Here is a 20,424-nt window from a genome sequence, read left to right on the forward strand (position 1 = left end):
GACAATTTGGGGTCCCTGCACCCCGACCTGCACACGCTGTCCCCAGGCTCTGACCGAGGGCTCTGGGGATGAAAGTTTATAAAACATTCTCCAAAGAAACAGCAGGTTTCCCTTCCCCACGACCCCCCAGCCCCAGCAGTACAAACTCCTATCTGTATCGCAAACGGGCGCGGGACGATTCCCAACGACTTGGGCTGGAGGTTGTAATTAAAATCCTGACCTTTACCTATTACAAAATGTACATATTCCTTACAGATCAAAGAAGAGAGTGATTATTTTCTTTTATTAAAGATGCTATTTTACTCCAAAGTACTGAATATAGGATCTTTTTTAATAGGTATAACATTCAAAAAGAGCTTTAAGAAAGGATGAGAATTGAGTTTCCTATTTCAGTTGGAAACCAAGGTCTGTTCAATGTAGAAATGTGTTGTGAACACCCCACGCTCTGTATTTACATATTGCTGGCACCTGGATGTGGATTATTGCCCAATTTCTAAGCTGTTTTTGCTGTCAGAGCTGTGACAGTTTTTGCAGCGGGGTCTGGTTCAGCCGTGCCTCGGGAGCGGCTCCCGACCATACAGATAGGAGTATCCCCCCCACACCAACGGGAATTGTACACAGTGATTCCATGGACACAACCCAACCCTACAAACACCCAGGGGCACAGGTTTCCCCTCTGAACAGAGCACTTCTTTGGATACCAGCACCGACAGCCCCGGTGCTGCCTCCGGCCAAACCACGCGCGACGGTTTCCGCTCAGCATATCTGTGACCCCTACAAAAAATATAATTACATGTATCATGATAAAGCAATCTGTCATCTAAAAATCATCCTTATTATACACTATACAAGCTATTTTACAATCATTTAATAAATTGCTTTTAAAGCTGCAGTAGCCCTTCCCTTTTTTTCTTGGATCAGCGAATATACCGATTATACATATTTGAAACTATAACTAAATATAAAAATATATTAGGTTTTGTATTTTCTCAGACGATCTTTCTCATTTCTATTACACAAACGATCTGGCCACTTCGAGTAAAAATCAAATTTTAGAGTGGCATAGTAAATATTTCAGTTTTGAGATACAGAAAATTGTTAAGGTGCACGTAGAAAAGGCTACTACAGCTTCTAAATGTCGAAAATATCCTCATCAATGGCAACAAGGAGAAATCCACAAGGCCTATGGGAATTTATGGCACGCCAGGAATTCAATGTGAAGGGCTGCAGCCTTACAAAGACAGAAAGTTTGACGGACAACTCTAAGACCACGAACTCAGTAGCGGAGCTCTCCTGCTCTCCAGGAAAGAGGATGGAGCAGTCAGTGAAGGGTGGAGATGTGGAACTGGGTCTCTAACCAGGTGAGTTCGGAGCCGGGAGATCCATCCCAGCTGCGTGGACGAGTCCCCGGAGAGGAGGATCCTGGAATCCTACAGGAGAACAGCCCCAGCCGCTGGGTGCACTCGCGCGTCCTCCCCTGTCCCTGGGGTCTCCAGAAATTCTTGTGTGATGGCAGCTTTAAGTGTATAGAAAACGGAGTTTCTCCACACAGAAGTAAACTTTTCTGAAGCTATGCATATTTTCCTGAAAATTTCCTGATGGGCAGTCAGGACTGATCTTCTTGGCATCAATGCAGCCCGTGACTCTTTGCGTTATGGCTGTTGCATCATATGCAAAAATCAGGCTTCGGTTTTTTTTTCAATATATAAAATAACCTGCTCATTTACATCCAGTTAGGACTGGGTTAATTTTCTATGAATCTGCATATCCAACGCTTTTGCAATGTACCAAAAGGATTTGTTTCATCTGGATCTACTGAAATGAGATTTGAGAGTGCTCTCCCACCCACCCGGGCCCTTAGAAAAAAACCCAATTTTTATGGCCACTTTGCCAGTTGAAAGCATTAGGTTAGAAAAGCCCAACCCAGTTTCACATGAATCTACTTGAGTATTTACTGTCTAGAGGTCATTTAGGAAAGCTACGAGCTGCCCCACCTTAAAAAACCAGCTGTACAATAGGCATCTTGAAGTATTACAAAAAAATTATGTAAGAAAAAATGAACAAGCCGAGTTCACGGTATATAAAGTTAAAGGAAATTGCTAAAACCAGACAGTAATAGCTATAAAAGGCACAACTTCCCTTTTCTGATATACACTTGTAAACTTTCTTCAGGTTACATGCATAAACCAAAATACTACCTTAACTTTAAAAAAAAAAATCCAAAACACTTTACTAAAATAAAAAAAAAAAAGCCTAAAAAATTGTCTCCAGCCAACTGCAGCAATTAATTAATTAATTAGCAGAATGTTCGTAACAGCCTCAGAGCTTGTCACTGGTGGTTTGATGCATCCAGGGATGGTGCACGAGGGGAGAGAGAAAATTTCTGCCAAAACCACGATTTCTTTTCCTTTCCTTTCTCCCCAATCCTTTCCCCAACACGAGAAATCCGCTGCTTCTCCAGCCTAACTCTTGGCCCTCTGTAAACCACATGTAGTGCATAATTACAAAAGAAACACCTGCGAGGACAAAAGGAACAAGTTCCGTAGGTTTTCTCTTTACAAAACAAAGCTATCGTGTGACGGTTTCTTAAGGCAACCCTTTGTGTTAAGGCAGTCACTTCTGATGAAACAAGAGCTTCTTGATATTTCCATTGGAATATTTTGGTATCTGATTGCTGATGATTTCTGCCAACATTTCTGGGAACTCAATACTCATGGATTTATCCAAAAATGTCTGGAAGCAAAAGCTCAGAAGATTTTCAACCACCTACGAGTGACAAGACAAAGAATTACTTGCAGATGAAGACGCTCAGAGAACATCCACCTCCCTCCTCCCCAGCTCCTGCCCACAGGATGGGGCTCAGGCAAGACGTGCACAGGAATCCTCGTTTAGTTCATTAATTATTGTCTGTGGCACTCTGATATAAACCAACCAAACAGACTGTGCAAGGCTTGACAAACGCTGAGGAGATTCGGTACCAATTCCCATTCCAGCAGATAAGTAACACACACATGGATAAGCTAAATGAGATCTTTCCAGGTGCTTGGTACAGTTACAAGAAAAAAACAGTAATTCTGAGGTCTCAAAGTTACCCTTGTCTTAAACACGGCTTTGTGCTACATGTGTAATTAGAATTAAACTGCCAAAGGAGACGGTCTGAATTGGAAATTCCTTCAAAATTAGATCATTGCTAACACCACACACACTGCTGAAGCATTGTTTTAATAGAATTTCAAACTATTCCATAAACTCTTAACTTCTTGGGCTCTGAGGTAAGACTGCTTTTAAATGCCACATTTCTGCTTCTACTGCAAAGTCAGTTACAGCTCCTGAGCTCCTCCTTTTTAAAGCAATGTAATTTTAAAAAATGGCAGAGACTGAAAATGAGATTAATTATACAATTAATTGCTGTGGATTGCACTGCAGAGGCAGCCTGAGAGGACCATGTTCAAGGCTCTCAATCTGCCTTTCGTGAGACAGCAGAGGAGCATGACCTCCTCCTCCTCCTCCTCCCCGATATTCGTCCCTTTAAATAAAAAGAGCTGGAGGAGCTCGCTGTCCCCGCCCCAAACGTATTTCTCTGGAATGCCTGCAGCATTCCTGTCAGGACTTACATCATGCATAGAGTCCAGCAGTTTAGTCAGTTGATAAAATCGCTGCCAGTTCTGGCTGGAGTTCCCTTCCCTCTTGACGATGGCCTTGCCCAGCTCCTTGATGTACGTCATGCGGATCTCCTCAAACAGGGACTGGCTCTTCAGGCCCTCCTTGGGAACTGCAACATGGACACCACCTTTACAACACTGCCAGACTCAACTGGGACATGGTTTAAGCTCTCTTACATTAGTTACACGGAGAGGGAACCGTCATCAGGAGCTGGAGTGACAGGACAAGGAGCAAGAGGGGAAATTTAGGGTAAAATAGGGATTTCTTCCCTGTGAGGGTGGGCACAGGGTGCCCAGAGAAGCTGTGGCTGCCCCTGGATCCCTGGAAGTGTTGTTTAAGGCCAGTATGGAATAAGATGAGCTTTAAGGTCACTTCCAACCCAAACTATTTTGTGATTCTACAAAAACGAGCAAAAGGAAAAGGACTTGGACTGACTGAAATGACAGCAGAGAGACAAGGAGAGAGCAGGATGGGACGGTGACCAGCTGAACACAAAGCACAGGCCTGCTGCAAAATAGAAAATAACCTCCAAAGGTATACCACCCAAAAACAGCAGGAGGGGAACTGGACCTTGGAGGCAGCAACAGCCAGCCCTGGAAGCACCCTGATGGAGAAGCACCAGGGCTGGAGCTGCTGTGGTCTCCAGCCCTGGGGAAATGTGACATTAGGAAGGTTCCTTAAAAATTCTGCGTGCCCAGGGAAGAGCAAGGGCAGGATCACAGGATGGCTTGGCTTGGAAAGGATCTTGAAAGATCATCTGGTTCTGAGCCTCCTGACATGGATCAAGTAACAGGGCAAGGCAGTGACAGACTGGACAACAAACACGGCACCAGCCATGGGAAACTGGGCATGGCCACAGCTGGTTTGGGACAGGGCTGGGCAGGTGAGGAGCTGGGACAGAAACCCAGAGCCTGGGGATTCCAGCCCAGGGGAAGTCCCTGTGTCGATCTCCTCCTGTGGGGATGGTCCTTCCACAGGCCAAGGACCAACCCAGACAAATGGAGCACGGGGACTCCAGAGGTCCCTAAGGTGCTGCCCTTGAGATCTCTGATCGTCTCGGGGAAGTGAAAGAGTTGAAGACAGAGAAGAGCTGAGACAAAGGTGACCAAAAGCAGGACAGCAGGACAGAGGCCACAGAGCACATTCCCTTCCTTAGGAAATCCAACCTTCCCTTCACTGTCAGCATCTGAGAGATTCTGGAATAAAGTCTCTTGTCTGTCTTGCCTACACAGGAGATGAAGCCTGTCAACTGTTTCAATATTTCACATGGAAAAGGTCTCTGAGCTACGTCTGTGTGTGAGCTACAAGTCTAGACCTGTGTGGGATTCCTGTTTTACTCCTCCTCCTCTCCTCTTGGAAAACTCAACACAGAAACACAATAAACAAATTCAAATTGTCAAGTGGTGGATTGAAGGGCTATAGAAATTTCAGCTATTCAATTGCAGAAGCTCCCAGATGTACCACTCACACAATGTATGTACTTGGCAAAATGAAGATAAATTGTCTCCCACTGGAAATGGAGTGGAGAGGCCTCTGGGCAGTGCCAGCCCCTGCCCAGACCTGCTGCTGGGGGGGCTGAGTCCTGCCAGTGCTGCCTCCTCACCACTTCTGCCATGGAAATTTCTCCGTGGAAATTTCCAGCTCCTGGGAGGAAAGCTGGCCTACACCACACCCGAAACACTTGAGGAATTTTCGGGAGAGATTTCAGAATCAAACAGGAACTGTTTGAAATCTGCAGCTTCAGGGAAGTTTTAAGTTCCTACAAAGCCCACGGCCATGAGAGGCTGCAAGTTTCCTCTGAAAAGAGCCCTTGTGCAGCTCTGGGCTTGGCAGCGAGGCAGGGCTGGGCACTGCCAGGCTGCTGGGGCACTGGCCATGGCACCCTCACACTGCCCACACCCACCAGCCCCTGCCCTGACATGGGAGCACTGCTGGGGCTCCCAATCCTCCTGCTCCTACCCAGAAAAAAAACCAAGGTGGACAAAACCTCCTTTCTGTATGAGAACCAATGCTATTATTCACTGGAAACATTAAAGATAAGGAATGTTTACACCTTCAGTGTAATAAACTTAATAATATTTACTTTTCATCACATTTCAGGTCCCTTCCAAGCCAAGGCACCTGATGAGGATGATGCACAAGTACCAAAGTCTGCTGACAAATCTTCATTTGCTCTGCTGCTACCTTTCAAACCTGTTGGCACCTCTGTCACTGCTCTGAAGCAAAGCCCTCGTGCCAGGCAGGAGCAGGAACACATCAGTGCCTGCCTGAGCAGCTCCCTGGGGATCCTGTGAGTGTGGGATGGGGTGGGATGGGATGGGATGGGATGGGATGGGATGGGATGGGATGGGATGGGATGGGATGGGGTGGGATGGGATGGATGGGATGGGATGGGATGGGATGGGATGGGGTGGGATGGGATGGGATGGGATGGGATGGGATGGGATGGGATGGGGTGGGATGGGATGGGATGGGATGGGGTGGGATGGGATGGATGGGATGGGATGGGATGGGATGGGGTGGGATGGGATGGGATGGGGTGGGATGGGATGGGGTGGGATGGGGTGGGATGGGATGGGATGGGATTTCCCAGGACACAGAGGCTGTGCTGGAGTGAGGTGCCCAGCTCACAGCCACCCCAGCACACTCACACACACTCACACACACTCACACACACTCACACCCACCCCAGCACACTCACACACACTCACACACACTCACACCCACCCCAGCACACTCACACACACTCACACACTCTTTTTCTCTCTCACTCTTTGCCCTGTGAGTCCCTGGATTGCAGCTGAGCCTGGGCTGAGCTCAGACCCTCAGGGACCTCCGGCCCCACAGGGCAGGGGAGAACAAAGTCATTGGCTACCACTGATATCAACACAGGGGAAAACAACACTGTGAAAGGTATTTACACATTTACACTTGTATTAGGTTAGTTTATTTCTGTATATTCCAAAAGCACTATTTTTGCCACTGCCCTTTGAACTTCCACGCAGCACAGACAGAATTTACTAAGCTGTGACTTGTTTAACTCCAGCATATCCTACCTAAAGATAAAACCAGCATGTAGCATACTGTATAAATCTATCTCACAATACCTACTGCAAATCCACCACATACTTGTGAAGAAGCAAAAAGCTTGGTATTGAGCTGTTCACCTACTTGTAGAGAGGAGAAGCAAGGTCTTCATGCAGAGATACTCCTCGTAGGAGACTTGGAGGCGGGACAGCTCTCGGGCCACCATGAGCATGTGTTTGCATTGTTCATACATACATGGGAGATTCATCCTCTGCCTGAGGAATAAGAGCACAGGAATTAGTGCCATGTCTGACTATCTGCACGCTCTGGTCTGGTTTTCCACGCTGCACATGAGGAGCTGTACGTGAGCCAGGGCACAGCAAAGGAGGCTCCGCTCCCAGCGTGTCCCTGTGGCTCTGCCTTGGTGGCACAGACCAACGCTGGCCCCGAGGGCAGGAGGAGCCCTGTGGCACCCTGAGTACCAGGGCCTTTACAAAGGGAGCCTGTCTGCAGCAGGGACTCGGCAGCAAGCTCTGCTCTCAGCAGCCCCAGCACCAATGTGACACAGAAATCAAGCTCAGCCTGAGCTCCCTGAGCCTGGCGCTCCCAGAGTCTCTCATGTTCCCAGGGAAACACGACGGAGTGCCACACTAGAGCTGGGATTTCTCTAATTCTTTCAATGCCTTTGAAATGTGCACCTAATTTAATGCATGTTTATGCATTTAGGAGTGTCTTCCAGTAACTCCTCAGTTTTCAAAGTGACTTTATACTTGTGCCCATCTGTGTTCCTGAAGCAATGACCAGCACTGCAATTAAACTTCACTATCTCTGTACTGCAATAAACTTGTTTCTAACCATAAATGGAAAATCATGTTGACAAGCAAAGGCAAATCTTGGAATCAGAATAACAAACATTATGTTTTTGTATATTTTTTTTCCGATTTCAATGAAGCCTTGCATCAAGACAGGAACTGCTTTTATCTAATACCTCATCTGACACAGCAATCTTGCTTATCTGTGCTCTTACAGCTGGTTACTGTGAATATTGCAGAATTAGTTTTGAGTGGGAAATGAAGAACAGACTAATTCTGAACAGTGTAAGACGGATTTACGATTTTCCATGGGTTTTTGTAGAGAAAAAGAAAAGCAAAATAACTCCATGCAATGAGTACACAATCTCTCTGCAGTGATGCCAGCACCTCATTTTTTGTTAATAACATGTCACATTTCCTTGGTATCACCTATACAGCATTATAATCTACACAGAGACAAAATGGGATCCCTGTGGGAGTTACGAGTAAGATTTGGTTATGAAACAATAATTCCTCCAAAGTTGATCACTTTTCCATTCTCTCTCCCCTAGACCTTCAGAAGGATTATACAACGTTCCCTCACAATCACTCTGGGAAACCCTGAGCGGAAACAGGGTTTGCCCATTCTCAAGGTGCAAAAACCAGGAGGAATCCTGATGGCTTTTGAAAGAAACACAAACTACTGAAACTGCATTAAAGCAGACTAAGCACTAGGGTAAAACCCCAGCATTCCCAAATGCAGCTGTTGGACAATTCCCTGCCCCAGCCCTGCAGCTGTGGGCACTGAGAGCAGCCCAGACACCCCGGCCCCAGGGCGGGCTCCACCTCCAAGGAGCAGCAGGGCACACGAGGTGATGCTGCACGACACAGGAGCCAGGCCCTGCTGGGCTGTGGGATGCTTCTCAGGGCACTTGGCACAGAGCCACCCCTTGGCCAGGTGGCAAACCCTGTCCTGGCCCCTCTGGGCTGAACCAAAGGGCATCTCACACATTTCAAATTGAGTAATTTAAACCCATTCTCTGCCAGGGCTCAGCAGTTTTCCTCATGTAAAACTGTGTCCACTTCTGGGCAGAAGGTTAAAATAAACATTATGAAAGGGGTCAGCCTGTTGTTTGTTTCTGCCTGCTGGGAACGTGAGCCCATGCAGGAGGCTGAGGATGCAGAGGAAGGCACAGAGCTTTGGGCAGGGCCAAGGCTCCACAAGCCGCAGCTCCCAGAGCACAGGAGCGGCCCCCATGCCCAGTGACAGAGCACAAGGGGGTGATTCACCAGCCTGTCCCAGGTCCCAGCGCTGGCACAGCTCTGGGAACAGCTCCCAGCCAGCCCCATCCTGGCCAGGGCACATCAGATGATCTCAGCTGGCACAGGGAGCTGTCCTGGGGACACAGGCGGGACAAGGGCAGGGCTCAGGGCTCTGCCCGCTCAGATCCCAGCTGCCCTCCCTGCACAGGGCACGCACCAGCCCCAGAGACCCCACACAAAGCAAGGAACCCTTCATGGGGTGCTCAGCTCATGGAACAGACACAGAGCTGGAGAGGACAGCACACATCTGCCTTCCCAGGGCACCACCGCTGAGCAGGCTGCTCCAGCTGACCCCCCCTTGAACCCTCAATGCCCACCCCTGTGCCCAGCCCAGGCCTGCACACAGGGGATGGACAGGGGGATGGACACAGGGATGGACACAGGGATGGACACGGGGATGGACACGGGGATGGACACGGGGATGGACACGGGGATGGACACAGGGGGATGGACACAGGGGGATGGACACAGGGGGATGGACAGGGGGATGGACAGGGGGATGGACAGGGGGATGGACACGGGGATGGACACAGGGATGGACACAGGGATGGACACAGGGGGATGGACACAGGGGGATGGACACAGGGGGATGGACACGGGGATGGACACGGGGATGGACACAGAGATGGACAGGGGGATGGACACGGGGATGGACACGGGGATGGACACGGGGATGGACACAGGGATGGACACAGGGGGATGGACACGGGGATGGACACGGGGATGGACACAGGGATGGACAGGGGGATGGACACGGGGATGGACACGGGGATGGACACGGGGATGGACACAGAGATGGACAGGGGGATGGACACGGGGATGGACACGGGGATGGACACAGGGATGGACACGGGGATGGACACGGGGATGGACACAGGGATGGACACGGGGATGGACACAGAGATGGACAGGGGGATGGACAGGGGGATGGACACAGGGGGATGGACAGGGGGATGGACAGGGGGATGGACACAGCAATGGGCACAGTAATGGGCACAGGGATGGACACAGCAATGGGCACAGCAATGGGCACAGCGATGGACACAGCAATGGGCACAGCGATGGACACAGCAAAGGGCACAGGGATGGACACAGCAAAGGGCACAGGGATGGCATGGGGATGGACACAGCAATGGGCACAGCAATGGTCACAGCAATGGGCACAGGGATGGGCATGGGGATGGACACAGCAATGGACACAGCAACGGGCACAGCAATGGGCAGAGGCATGGTCACAGCAATGGGCACAGCAATGGTCACAGCAATGGGCACAGGGATGGGCATGGGGATGGACACAGCAAAGGGCACAGGGATGGGCACAGCAAAGGGCACAGCAATGGGCACAGGGATGGGCACAGGGGCCAGGGAAGCACGGCAGGGATTTTGCACTGCTCTGAGTTTCCCAGCTCAGCAGAGCTGCACAGCACCAAACAAACACCAAACCCCAGCAAAGAAGATGCTGCTGTTCTGAGAACCAGATGGCACCGACTCCACTGAAGGAGTTACAAAAGAATGCCGGGGAGAAACTTTGGGGAAAGAGGGAACTGACAAAGCACTGCTTACAAAACTGACCTCACTTGTTGTTTTGCTACTCGCAGCCAGCAGCACAGCCACCCTGCATGGCACATGAGAGCAGGAGGACAAACGCGTGACCTCACTCCTCCCAGCAAGGAGCTACAGTGACGAGCACGGCCCCAGAGACAAAATCCTGGGGCCCAGGACTTCCAGGAACTTGTGTCCCCAGCTGGACAGCAATTAAACGGCATCTGCTACTCGAAGAACACCACTGTGCTCTGCCACTGTGCTCACTGTAATTTTGGGCACCCTGTGACATACCCAGAGGACGAAAGCTGAGACAGAAGCAGTGCCAGCTCCAGCAGGACATGTTTTCAATCACAAACTGGGGAAACAGTTATACAATACTGCAAAATCACAGGTTTAAACCCTTTCCAAGTACTAAATAATGGCCTAAAGCCTAAGATTTATTCAGCTGCCAAACTTTTCAACAACTTGAATCAAGTTTCATGTGTATGTGTATAAAAACACGTATAACATATATAAAATTGCCAGCTACTATGGACATACCTCCATAAAAATAAATAAATTATAGGAGTACAGACGTAAAAGTGGAATATTCAATAAATATTAAATTTTTAGGAGAAGACTGAGCAAATGACTAATATGCCAGTTTAAAACATAAGAAGAGAATTTAATCCTCTTTCCTACCACAGACTCTGAGCTAGTGGATGTTGCTGCTCCATGTAAGTAGCAGCAAATACACAGGAACACACTGGGCAGGGCTGGCACAAGGATAAATGCACCAAGGACTGATGCTGCTCAGATGCTTGAGCAGATACATGAGGCTAAAGAAAGCCTAATTAATCCCATAAAGAAATCAATCAATAACTGCAGTTATGTCCAACTGAACCACCAAGCCTTCTCGGAGTTTCCCTTGGTGAAGCTGAAGACATTGAACTCTACTGAACAAGAGGGTAAGTCCTGAAAGCTCAGGAACAGAATAAATGGTTTCTAAACCCCCTGTAAAAGCCCAAGGGAGCTGAGCAGGAGCAGCTGCCCTCCCTGCAGCCCTGGCAGGGTCCCCTGCCCAGGGGCAGCAGCTGCAGCCCCAGCCCAGCGCCACTGCCCAGCCCTCAGCTCAGCTCCCCAGTGAACACAAACCCAAACCCCAGGGATTTATTTTTGTCTGCCTGCCCACAAGGCCTCCCTGAAGGGCTCTCACGTCTCCCTTGGTGCTTGTCAGGTTTTACCCCGAGGTGGCTCTGTTTTATTGAGGGATGGGACATAAAAAGTTACGACCAGAGAGTTTTATGGAGAACCTGTAGCTCACTGGAAGGAGCTGCAGCGCTCTCAGGCAGCTCAGTGTTTTATTGAAAACAAATGTCACTCTGATCTACGATTCACCAAACTGTAGCTGGAAGGAATTTGGGAATCGCTGTTTGCTGTAACAACATTACCCTTTCGTTTCTGGGGGTTTTCAAGAGTTCCAACACCTAGCAGTGAAGCTCTGTGGTTTTGACCCACTGATAAAACAGCAGGAGACCTCTGACTTACAGTAAATTAGCTGTTATTGCACTTAGTGACAACATCAATTATTTCAATTCCACCATATAGAGACTATTCTACTCCAGGGACACCTTCTTAGCACTTTAATAAACACAAGGACACAGATGGGCCCTCACCTGCCATCTCCTCCTCAGCTTTTTTTAAAAAAAATATTATTATGAGGCAATGATTACAGTTTATAAAAGCCTGTATAAATATTTACAATAAAAAAAGCAAGGGAATAAATAAACATGAACTATAAATTGCTGATTCTACAGAAAATGTAACAATTATGATATTTTTTTAAAACACAGAAAATATTTGGGAGATCGGATTTTGAAGTGAAATAGGACCAAAAATATAAAACTGTGCCAAAGCAGGCTAAAAGTTCTGACTCCATATCAAAACCAGAAAAGAGACACACGAATAAGATCCAACCACCTCAACAATCTCAAATTCCCTCTTCCCCTCTTCCACAGTACAGAATTACTGCACAACACAAGCCTGGAAAAATACAAGGAAAAGGATGTGTGGTGCAAGAAAATATCTGTTCAAACATTCCACCAAATTCAGCTTGGCTTGAACGTTGACAACAAAGTTCAACAAGAAAATGTAAATCAGGCAGGTTGTTCCATCTTTAACCTTGTCTTTTCAGCCCTAATCCCATCAGACCAGACAGAAATGTTTCACTCTGGCAAACTCCGAGGGCCATATTGCCTCTCTGATACACTAAACAGACAGAACATTATGCAATTTGCCAAACTTTGCTCTCCATCCCAGGCATATTTTTAGCTGTGACTGTGTTGGCTCTGATAAAATGAATGATTCTAGTGAATGGTGCAGGAACAGTCACAATATGGAATGTTAAAGCACAAACACCTCCCACAAAAACTTCTGGATATAAATACACTTAATATCTCAATTACCTTCCGTTTGACCTAGTGGGAAATGCTAAGCAAGCTGCTGCAGAAATCCAGGGGGGAAGGAGAGGTGCTGGGGGTGTCTGTGAGCCCTGAGCAGCCCGAACCCACCCCAGGCACAGCCCAGCTCTGGCAGCTCCCACTCACTCGTTAATGATCAGGTCTGGAGCAAAGCACAGCAGGTTGCCATTGGACTGCTTGTAGGATCTCCAGCCTAAAGCAAAAGCCATCAGGAACATCCAGGAGTACTGCAGAAGGGTCATTTGGTCATCCAGGTGCAAATTTCGGAAACCTGGGGAAATACGAATGGAGGGGGGATCAGGGTGTCAGTTGCAAAAAAAGCAACAAAGGACAAAAAAGTTGCAGGGCTTGGAAAAGGAGCAGGGTTATGAGCAGCACAACTGCTGTGTTATCAGTGCACAGGTACCACAGGGAGTAAAAGAGATGTAATATTAAAAAAATCGCAGTAGATGTATGTGTGGTTATCTGGAGCTGATGGTCAGGCAGATACATCACAAAGGCAACAATAATAGTTCACATACACTGTAATTCACTGGGCTGCCTTCCAAAAATAACAGGGTTAGCTCCTTTTCACAAGAGCAGCCTGCTAGACAATAAATGATTTAATATCAAATGTTGTTCTTATTCAACAACAATTGCACACTGAACCTACAAAATAAGCACTGCACTGGTTACCAGCATGAACTGCTTCTAATCTCACATGTAGCATGAACAGAGCCAACTGAACAGGGAGGAAATGAGTAAAACCTGGCAACTGGTTCCTCAAAGAGTCTGAAAATGCCACCAGCTTTGGATCTGCAGCACCAGCTCATATCAGATCCAGCCTACACTTACCAAGAAACCATCGTGCCATACGGAGCCATTATTAGAACCTGAATACAAGCTGATTTTATCTATTTTTATTAAGCATCTGACATCTAAAGGGCTCATAACATCTGAAGAGCTGCTTCCTGAAGCTGTTCCAACAGACAGAGCCAGTGGATGAACGTGTTACTAACTTGGTGGGTCTGAACACAGCCCCTGGCTTTGGAGCCACCAGCAATGACCAGCTTCTGCCTCCACATTACAAAAAAAAGGGTTTCGAAGTGATTCCAGCCTTTCTGGGTCAAACCTTGAAATGTGTGCTCAAACCCTCCCCAGGAAAAGGTTATTTTGAAATCCCAGCTAAAGGGTTTGGCAAGGAATGCTGGCGTGCTGTCAGCATGGCTGATGGGCTACAACAGGAGCAGGATATACAAATTAAACACTCATGAGGAACCACCTCAGCAAACAAAAGAAAGGAGATAAAAATGATAAGAATAGTTGCTATTAATGTAGCTATTAAAGAGAAGATTGGCATTTTCATTGAGAGCATAAGCTCTAACCCGAAGGGTTTGGCTAATTACAAACATCTCTGCTCAGCAGAGATGATGAACAGAGAAGTGTTTTATAAAATGGAATCTAAATCCGGATCTGGGAATACCAGATGGTCTCCCAACAACCTGTCCCAGAAGGAAGCGTGTGCATGTGAGCCTCTCCTGGAGCAGACTGAGCTAATTCAGCACAAGTGCCCAGTGCAAACAGCCCTGACACAGAATGCCAGAATCACTGAGGCTGGAAAAGTCCCCCAAGATCACCGAGTCCAACCTGCCCCACCTTGTCCACCAGACCCCACACGATTCTCCAGTCACATCTCTGCTGGGCATGGATGTATTTGAGTTTTCCAGCCTTTCTTTCCCACTGTTAATTTATTTCCCCTGCTCAAAGAGACACAGTTATGACTCATAAATCTCATTATCAGGCTTTTTTCTTTTTTTTTTGGCAGACCTGTTCTGTGATGCTATTTTTGGGCAACCTATGCGTCATGGAGGTGTTTTTGCCAGGGATTTTGAGAACAGGTAGTGAAGAGCCCTGACAGGGGCGAGAGGGAGATAAACACTGGGCTTTGTTCTGTAGGAACAAACATCTTCAGCTCCTCTTGGCCCTGGCCTCTCCAAGACAGATACCACGGGTCACGTCCAAGGCTGAGATCTGACATTCCTTCTTCTGTGTCTCACTGCATCTTTAGGTGGGAGCCAGAACAGCAGCAAACCTCCCTCCTAGCCCAGGTAAGAGTCAGTTTGAGCAGAGCTGGAGGGAAAGTAACTCCTTGACTTCTACCCTGGAGCTGGACAGTGAGGGGGAGTCAGGAAAGACCCACCCATGAACGCAGACCCAGTGAGCCAGCACAGTGATGTTGGGCTGCAGAAGTCAAGAGAACCTCATTGCTAAAAGCATTCAAAAAATAATTTAGTGCCCAGAGCAGCTGTGGCTGCCCCTGCATCCCTGGCAGTGGCCAAGGCCAGGCTGGACGGGGCTGGGAGCAGGGGAAGGCTGGGACAGGGGAAGGTGTTCCTGCCATGGCAGGGGTGGCACTGGGTGGGCTTTTAGGTCCTTCCAACCCAAAACATTCTGGCATTCTGTGAATCTGAGGTGGAGACAGAGCTAATACAAACAGTTCTCTGTAATACTTTTACAACAAATACCCGTTTAAGTAAGAATTTCAATATTCAATGGTCAGAGTGAATAAATTAACCTAGTTTGTGGCAAATAAATGATTGCATCTCTAATTTTTTCCACTTTTCTGCTGCGGAAGCACCTGAGCCGTGAAGAAGCCCCAGTAGTACCAACAGCTCACGTGCACAGCTTTGAGGCAGAAAGGCAGATTTAGGCTCAGCAGGAAGCCTGCAGGCAGCACCCCCTGTGCCTGTGCCTCACCTGGGATTGCCTTTGCCCACTTGACCGCAGCGACCACCTGGCGGCCGCCCAGCATGTTGAGGGTGGAGAGGATCCTCCAGCTGGAGTCGGGCAGGGAGCTGTCGTAGCCTGAGTAGAGCACCTCGGGCTCGATGACCTCGAGCAGGGACACCAGGGTGGGCGTCAGCTGCGGCAGCGAGGCGGGCACGATGCTCTTGCTGCCGGCCGCCTCCGGGGCCTCGCGCGCGCCCGCCGCGCCGCCCTGCTGCAGCCCCTTGATCTTCTTCTTGGTCTTGCGGGCTGCAAAGGGTGGGGAAGGCGCAGGTGAGGGCTGGAAATGGCCACCCAGAGATAAACACGGCAGAGGAAAACGCTGCTCTCCCGCCCCCACAGCTGGCAGCAGGGCAGCGGAACCTGCGCGGCATCGCTTTGCAAAGCCAGGAATTTCACACGCGTTCCAAGCAAACTTCCAGCGAAAATAATACCTCACATTTCAATAAAAGTCACATTTATGCCAATGCTTCAAAATGCCCAGTTATGTCCGCAGGTACCTTACGAGGCTGACCCTAAAATGCAAGGCTGACCTTAAAATACAAGGCTCAATTCCACCACTGGAAATATCTGCAGGACTGCACACTTTAAAGGTTCCTTTAAATAGCAAACATAGAAACTAGGCAAAAGAAAGGAAAAAAAAAAATATTTAATGGGTAAGAAGTTACTGGATCTCTCGAGCCAGGGAAAACGTTTTTTTTTCTAAAATGCTGGGCAGGAGGAGCTTTTTCTCTTGCCAGCTCTCTTGCATATAAATCACTGCTGCGTAATTAAACCATAAAACTCATTCGCCAAATAAATAAAACATCACACAGAGATGTTAACTGTAAACTACAAAAAGTTGGAGCAACAATTTTATTAGCATCTTGTCCCTAATGGAGTCTCCTGCTTGGCTCTGGCTCTCCTGGATGCAGGCGGCCACACGGAAGGAGCTCCCTCTCTAACAGGGACCAAAGGAGCCCAGCTCCTTCCCTGGGTGCCTCAGTTCATCAGCTGATTTCTGCTCTGGAGCTCCTGACATAAATCTGTAGCCCATAAAAGCATCACGTAGCGTGGTCGTGCATTCCAAGGCCCCCCTGAGCTGTTCAGGATCCCTGAGCACCCTAAAGGCACCGAGGCTGCAGTGGCAGCACCCAGATCCCCCTCCTGGGCCTGGCTGCAGCAGAGCCTTCAGAAACCAACTGCCAAAGACAAGGAATCCCCTACAGACCTTGTACAAACTGCATTTTCCCAAAGTTTTGTAGACTGGCCACATGTGCCAAGCCTGCCATGAGGGAATAGCAAGAGTTGTTTCCTTGGAGCAAAGAGCTTCTTGTTATTCTCCTCTCAATTTTGCAATGTCTGCTTCAAAATCCTTTTATATTCTGGCTTTTTTTTGCCCCATTATCCGTGTTCTGAAGAGCAAATGAACTGCTTTGACTTAAATTTAGAAGCACATGCCTTCAGCTTCCTGCAGACACCTGGATGGAGCATTTCCAGCCCAGAAAGCCTGATAAAATTATAATCAAAATAAACAGATCTGATAAGAGAAATTATTATGCAAGAATTTTTATCAGGCTGTTACCAGTCCTGACTTAGATATATAGTTGTACCTCACAAAAAAAAAAAAAAAAAAAGAAGGTTGAGATAATGTATTTCTGTGCAATTAATTTTCAATAATAAAAATACCACTAATTTAAAGCCAGCTCCTTAGGGCACCTTACAGGAGATAACCCCCACAGATAAACTCAGCATGGAGAGAAAAGCATCCAAGATTTTCTGTTCAAAACAAACAAAACCCCCCCAAGCCCCAGCCTCCTGCAGTCTGGCATCCACCAGGCTGCAGAGGCTTCCTCCTCCTCCCTGCCTGGGGGCAGATGGCCCCAGCACCTGAGCCAGGTGGGCGAGGGACCTGCCACCACCCCCAGGGCCACCAGGCACTGCCCCCCTCCACTGGCAGCCAGAGCCAGCCCACTGCAGGCAGAGCAGGGCAAAGAACTGGAAAAAAATAAAAATTCCTCAAAAAATTGAAATAAATTCCGAGCGAAGACTGCAGAAAAAACTAATTAATTGCCAAGTTTAACTGTAAAATGCAGCATGAAAAGCCCAAAAAATTATGAGGCCATTTTTTTACAGGCATAAAACTTAACAATAAATCTTTTCTTCCAGCACATCACAAAGAGAGAGGGTGCCAAGGAACACCAATTAACGGTGGGAGCGGAAATGAGAACTCAAGGAAATAAAGGCTGGAGTACAAAATATCATCTTTGTGCTGTGTAAATCTCTGGTACCTGCAGCTTGACAGTTTGATGTTTTTCCAGTCCCCCAGGCCCCAAAACCCATGCAATAGAAAAAAAGAAAGTTCCAGAAAAGGATGATATGCTGGGCCAAAAGGATGACTGATGGACCTGAGGTCTTTTCCAACCTTAATGATTTTATGGTAAAAAGCACAAATAGAAAATTATCAAGTGACTAGAAGGAGCCACTTTTAACTCAGGACAAGAATGGGTCAATTAAAATACTGCACGATGGAATGAATGAATTAATTAATTAATTTAAAAATAAGTTCATTTTCTACCCAATACCTAACAGTGAGATCCACTGTAGGCACCAGAAACTGGGAGAAACCCAAAACAGGCCAGGCTCCTGGAAAAAGCCCAGCAGGAAGTCAGGAGAGTGCAAGGGGCCCAAGGACTGATGGGCTGGACACCGGGGTCTCTTCTGAACATTCACTGGTTTGCTACAGCCACTGTTTATGCACTGGGGATGCAGCTGGGGGCTTTTCAAAAAGAAATTACTGCCTAAAAAACATGCAAATTTAATTCTCTTTTCAACAACGGTCATTCCTAAACTGTGACCCTAAAACAGACAAGATAAACTGGATTTTAGTCTGTTCTGCACTTTATGCTGCCTCCCAGTTTGCCTTTCTGCATGACCACTTCTCCATCTGTTCAAAATCCTTGTTCTGTCCCAAAAATCCTTGTTTTCAGGGTGTTTTTCACCCTTTCACACTACTCTGGGTTCTTCCATTTTGTGCTCCTGAGTTTCTAGATTCCTTTTTCCTCTCAGCCACAAAAGCCTCCCTCTCCCCAGCCAGGAGAAGCCCAGGAGAAGTGGTGCTGTGTCCTCCTGAGGGAGGCTGGGAGCACAGGAGGGAGGATGTGCCAGCTCAGACACCAGTCTGTGCTTCATTGATCTCTTTAACTTATCACTTCCACCTCACCAAGGATGTTAGCTCTGACTGAAATGAAATTCTGTTCATCCTTGGAGCTGACAAATACATCTTTGACATTTTTATTTTATCTGACAATTTTGATCACACACGTACCACCAGGATAACTGCACTAGTAAGTGCTGCGTTAATCTCTGCCGCTCAGGGAAAAATAGCAAACATAAAATGAAGCTGACACTAATAAAAGTGCTTTATGCGATTTTACAAGTGCTGCTAAATCTCTGGTTGATGTGGCCTTCAGATTCTCAGGAGTCATTCAGGACTCAGCAGAGGACAATGATGTGGTGGTATGTTAAATTTAACCAACGCCTTCTAGAGAGATTTTGTCAGATATTTAAGAAGTATCCACAGCATGAACAGAAGTATTTCAATTTTCCTCAGCTAGAAGATGCAATCCCCATTCCCATCCCTGTCCATGGTCTCAGAGCCAGGTCACTCAGACAGCACACCCTCCCACAGGTGTTACCCCTCCCTCCAGGTGTTCTCCAAGAGTTCTGCTGTCCCACATTCCATGAAAAAGCCACGAGACCTATGTGCTGAGAGGGATGAAGAACAACCCCTGTTTGTGTGCGTGCCTCACTTGTGCTGGACACACAGGGCCAGCAAGTGAGCACAGACAGGAGAAGGTTCAGCACAAGCCCTGCTGTGTCTCCTTACAATGCCCAGAGAATGCAGCACGCACTGAAGCTGCCCCAGCAGTTCCCCAGAGTTTCCCCAGCAGCAGCCCAGGTAGCTGCCCCAGCAGTTCCCCAGTAGCCCCAGCAGCTGCCCCAGAAGTTCCCCAGCAGTTCCCCAGAGTTTCCCCAGCAGCTGCCCAGGTAGCTGCCCCAGCAGTTCCCCAGTAGCCCCAGCAGTTCCCCAGCAGTTCCCCAGCAGTTCCCCAGAGTTTCCCCAGCAGTTCCCCAGCAGCTGCCCCAGTTTCCCCAGCAGTTCCCCAGCAGTTCCCCAGAGTTTCCCCAGAGTTTCCCCAGCAGTTCCCCAGCAGTTCCCCAGAGTTTCCCCAGCAGTTCCCCAGAGTTTCCCCAGAGTTTCCCCAGCAGTTCCCCTGGGCAGCCCAGCGGGCAGGGTTGTTACCTTCCAGGTTCATGCCCGCCTGCAGACACTTGCGGTAGCGGCACGCGGGGCAGTTCTTCCTGCGGATCTTGTCGATGATGCAGTCGTTCCTGCCGGCACACAGGTAGTTGTGCTGCCCTGGCACAAACGCAGACAGACAAACATCAGCTCCCCACGCACAGACCCGCTCAGCCCAGCCCCAGTGACAGTAAGGAGCACAGCAAACCTTCCCTTGCTGCGCTGCCTGCCTTGCAAGAACATCGGTACCCACCTGACTTCACATATCCAAAGCCATTTCTCATGTTTAGACCTCCAAGCCAATACATTTAGGTAAAAACATTATTGTTTATTTGTTAAGACTGGCAACTTCTATTTTTAAAACTATTTCCCCTTGTATTTACCAAAGCCTCCTTCTACAGCAGGTTTCCCATTTCTCTAAATAGTTTGACAAGAGACATAAATAATGTGCACAAACACACTCTGAGAAAACACTTGTAAACGTTTCTACAGAGCACAGACACAGCTTCATCAGCTGGACAGCCATGAAACCTTCCTGGAACTTACAGCCTGACCTGGACAAACCAAA

General features: G+C 48.0%; 1 protein-coding gene across 1 annotated transcript in view; it reads right to left on the minus strand.

The window, feature by feature from the left end:
- Nucleotides 1–264: 264 nt before the first annotated feature.
- NR3C1 (nuclear receptor subfamily 3 group C member 1) overlaps nt 265–20,424 on the minus strand; it is a 62,806-nt gene continuing 42,646 nt past the window's right edge. The window contains 6 exon segments of the mRNA XM_036391466.2: nt 265–2,766; nt 3,615–3,772; nt 6,835–6,965; nt 12,935–13,079; nt 15,545–15,823; nt 19,860–19,976. Coding sequence (XP_036247359.1) covers nt 2,614–2,766; nt 3,615–3,772; nt 6,835–6,965; nt 12,935–13,079; nt 15,545–15,823; nt 19,860–19,976 — 983 coding nt within the window. The 3' untranslated portion in view covers nt 265–2,613.

Source organism: Molothrus ater, chromosome 15 (genome assembly GCF_012460135.2).
Source record: "Molothrus ater isolate BHLD 08-10-18 breed brown headed cowbird chromosome 15, BPBGC_Mater_1.1, whole genome shotgun sequence".
NCBI lineage: Eukaryota > Metazoa > Chordata > Aves > Passeriformes > Icteridae > Molothrus > Molothrus ater.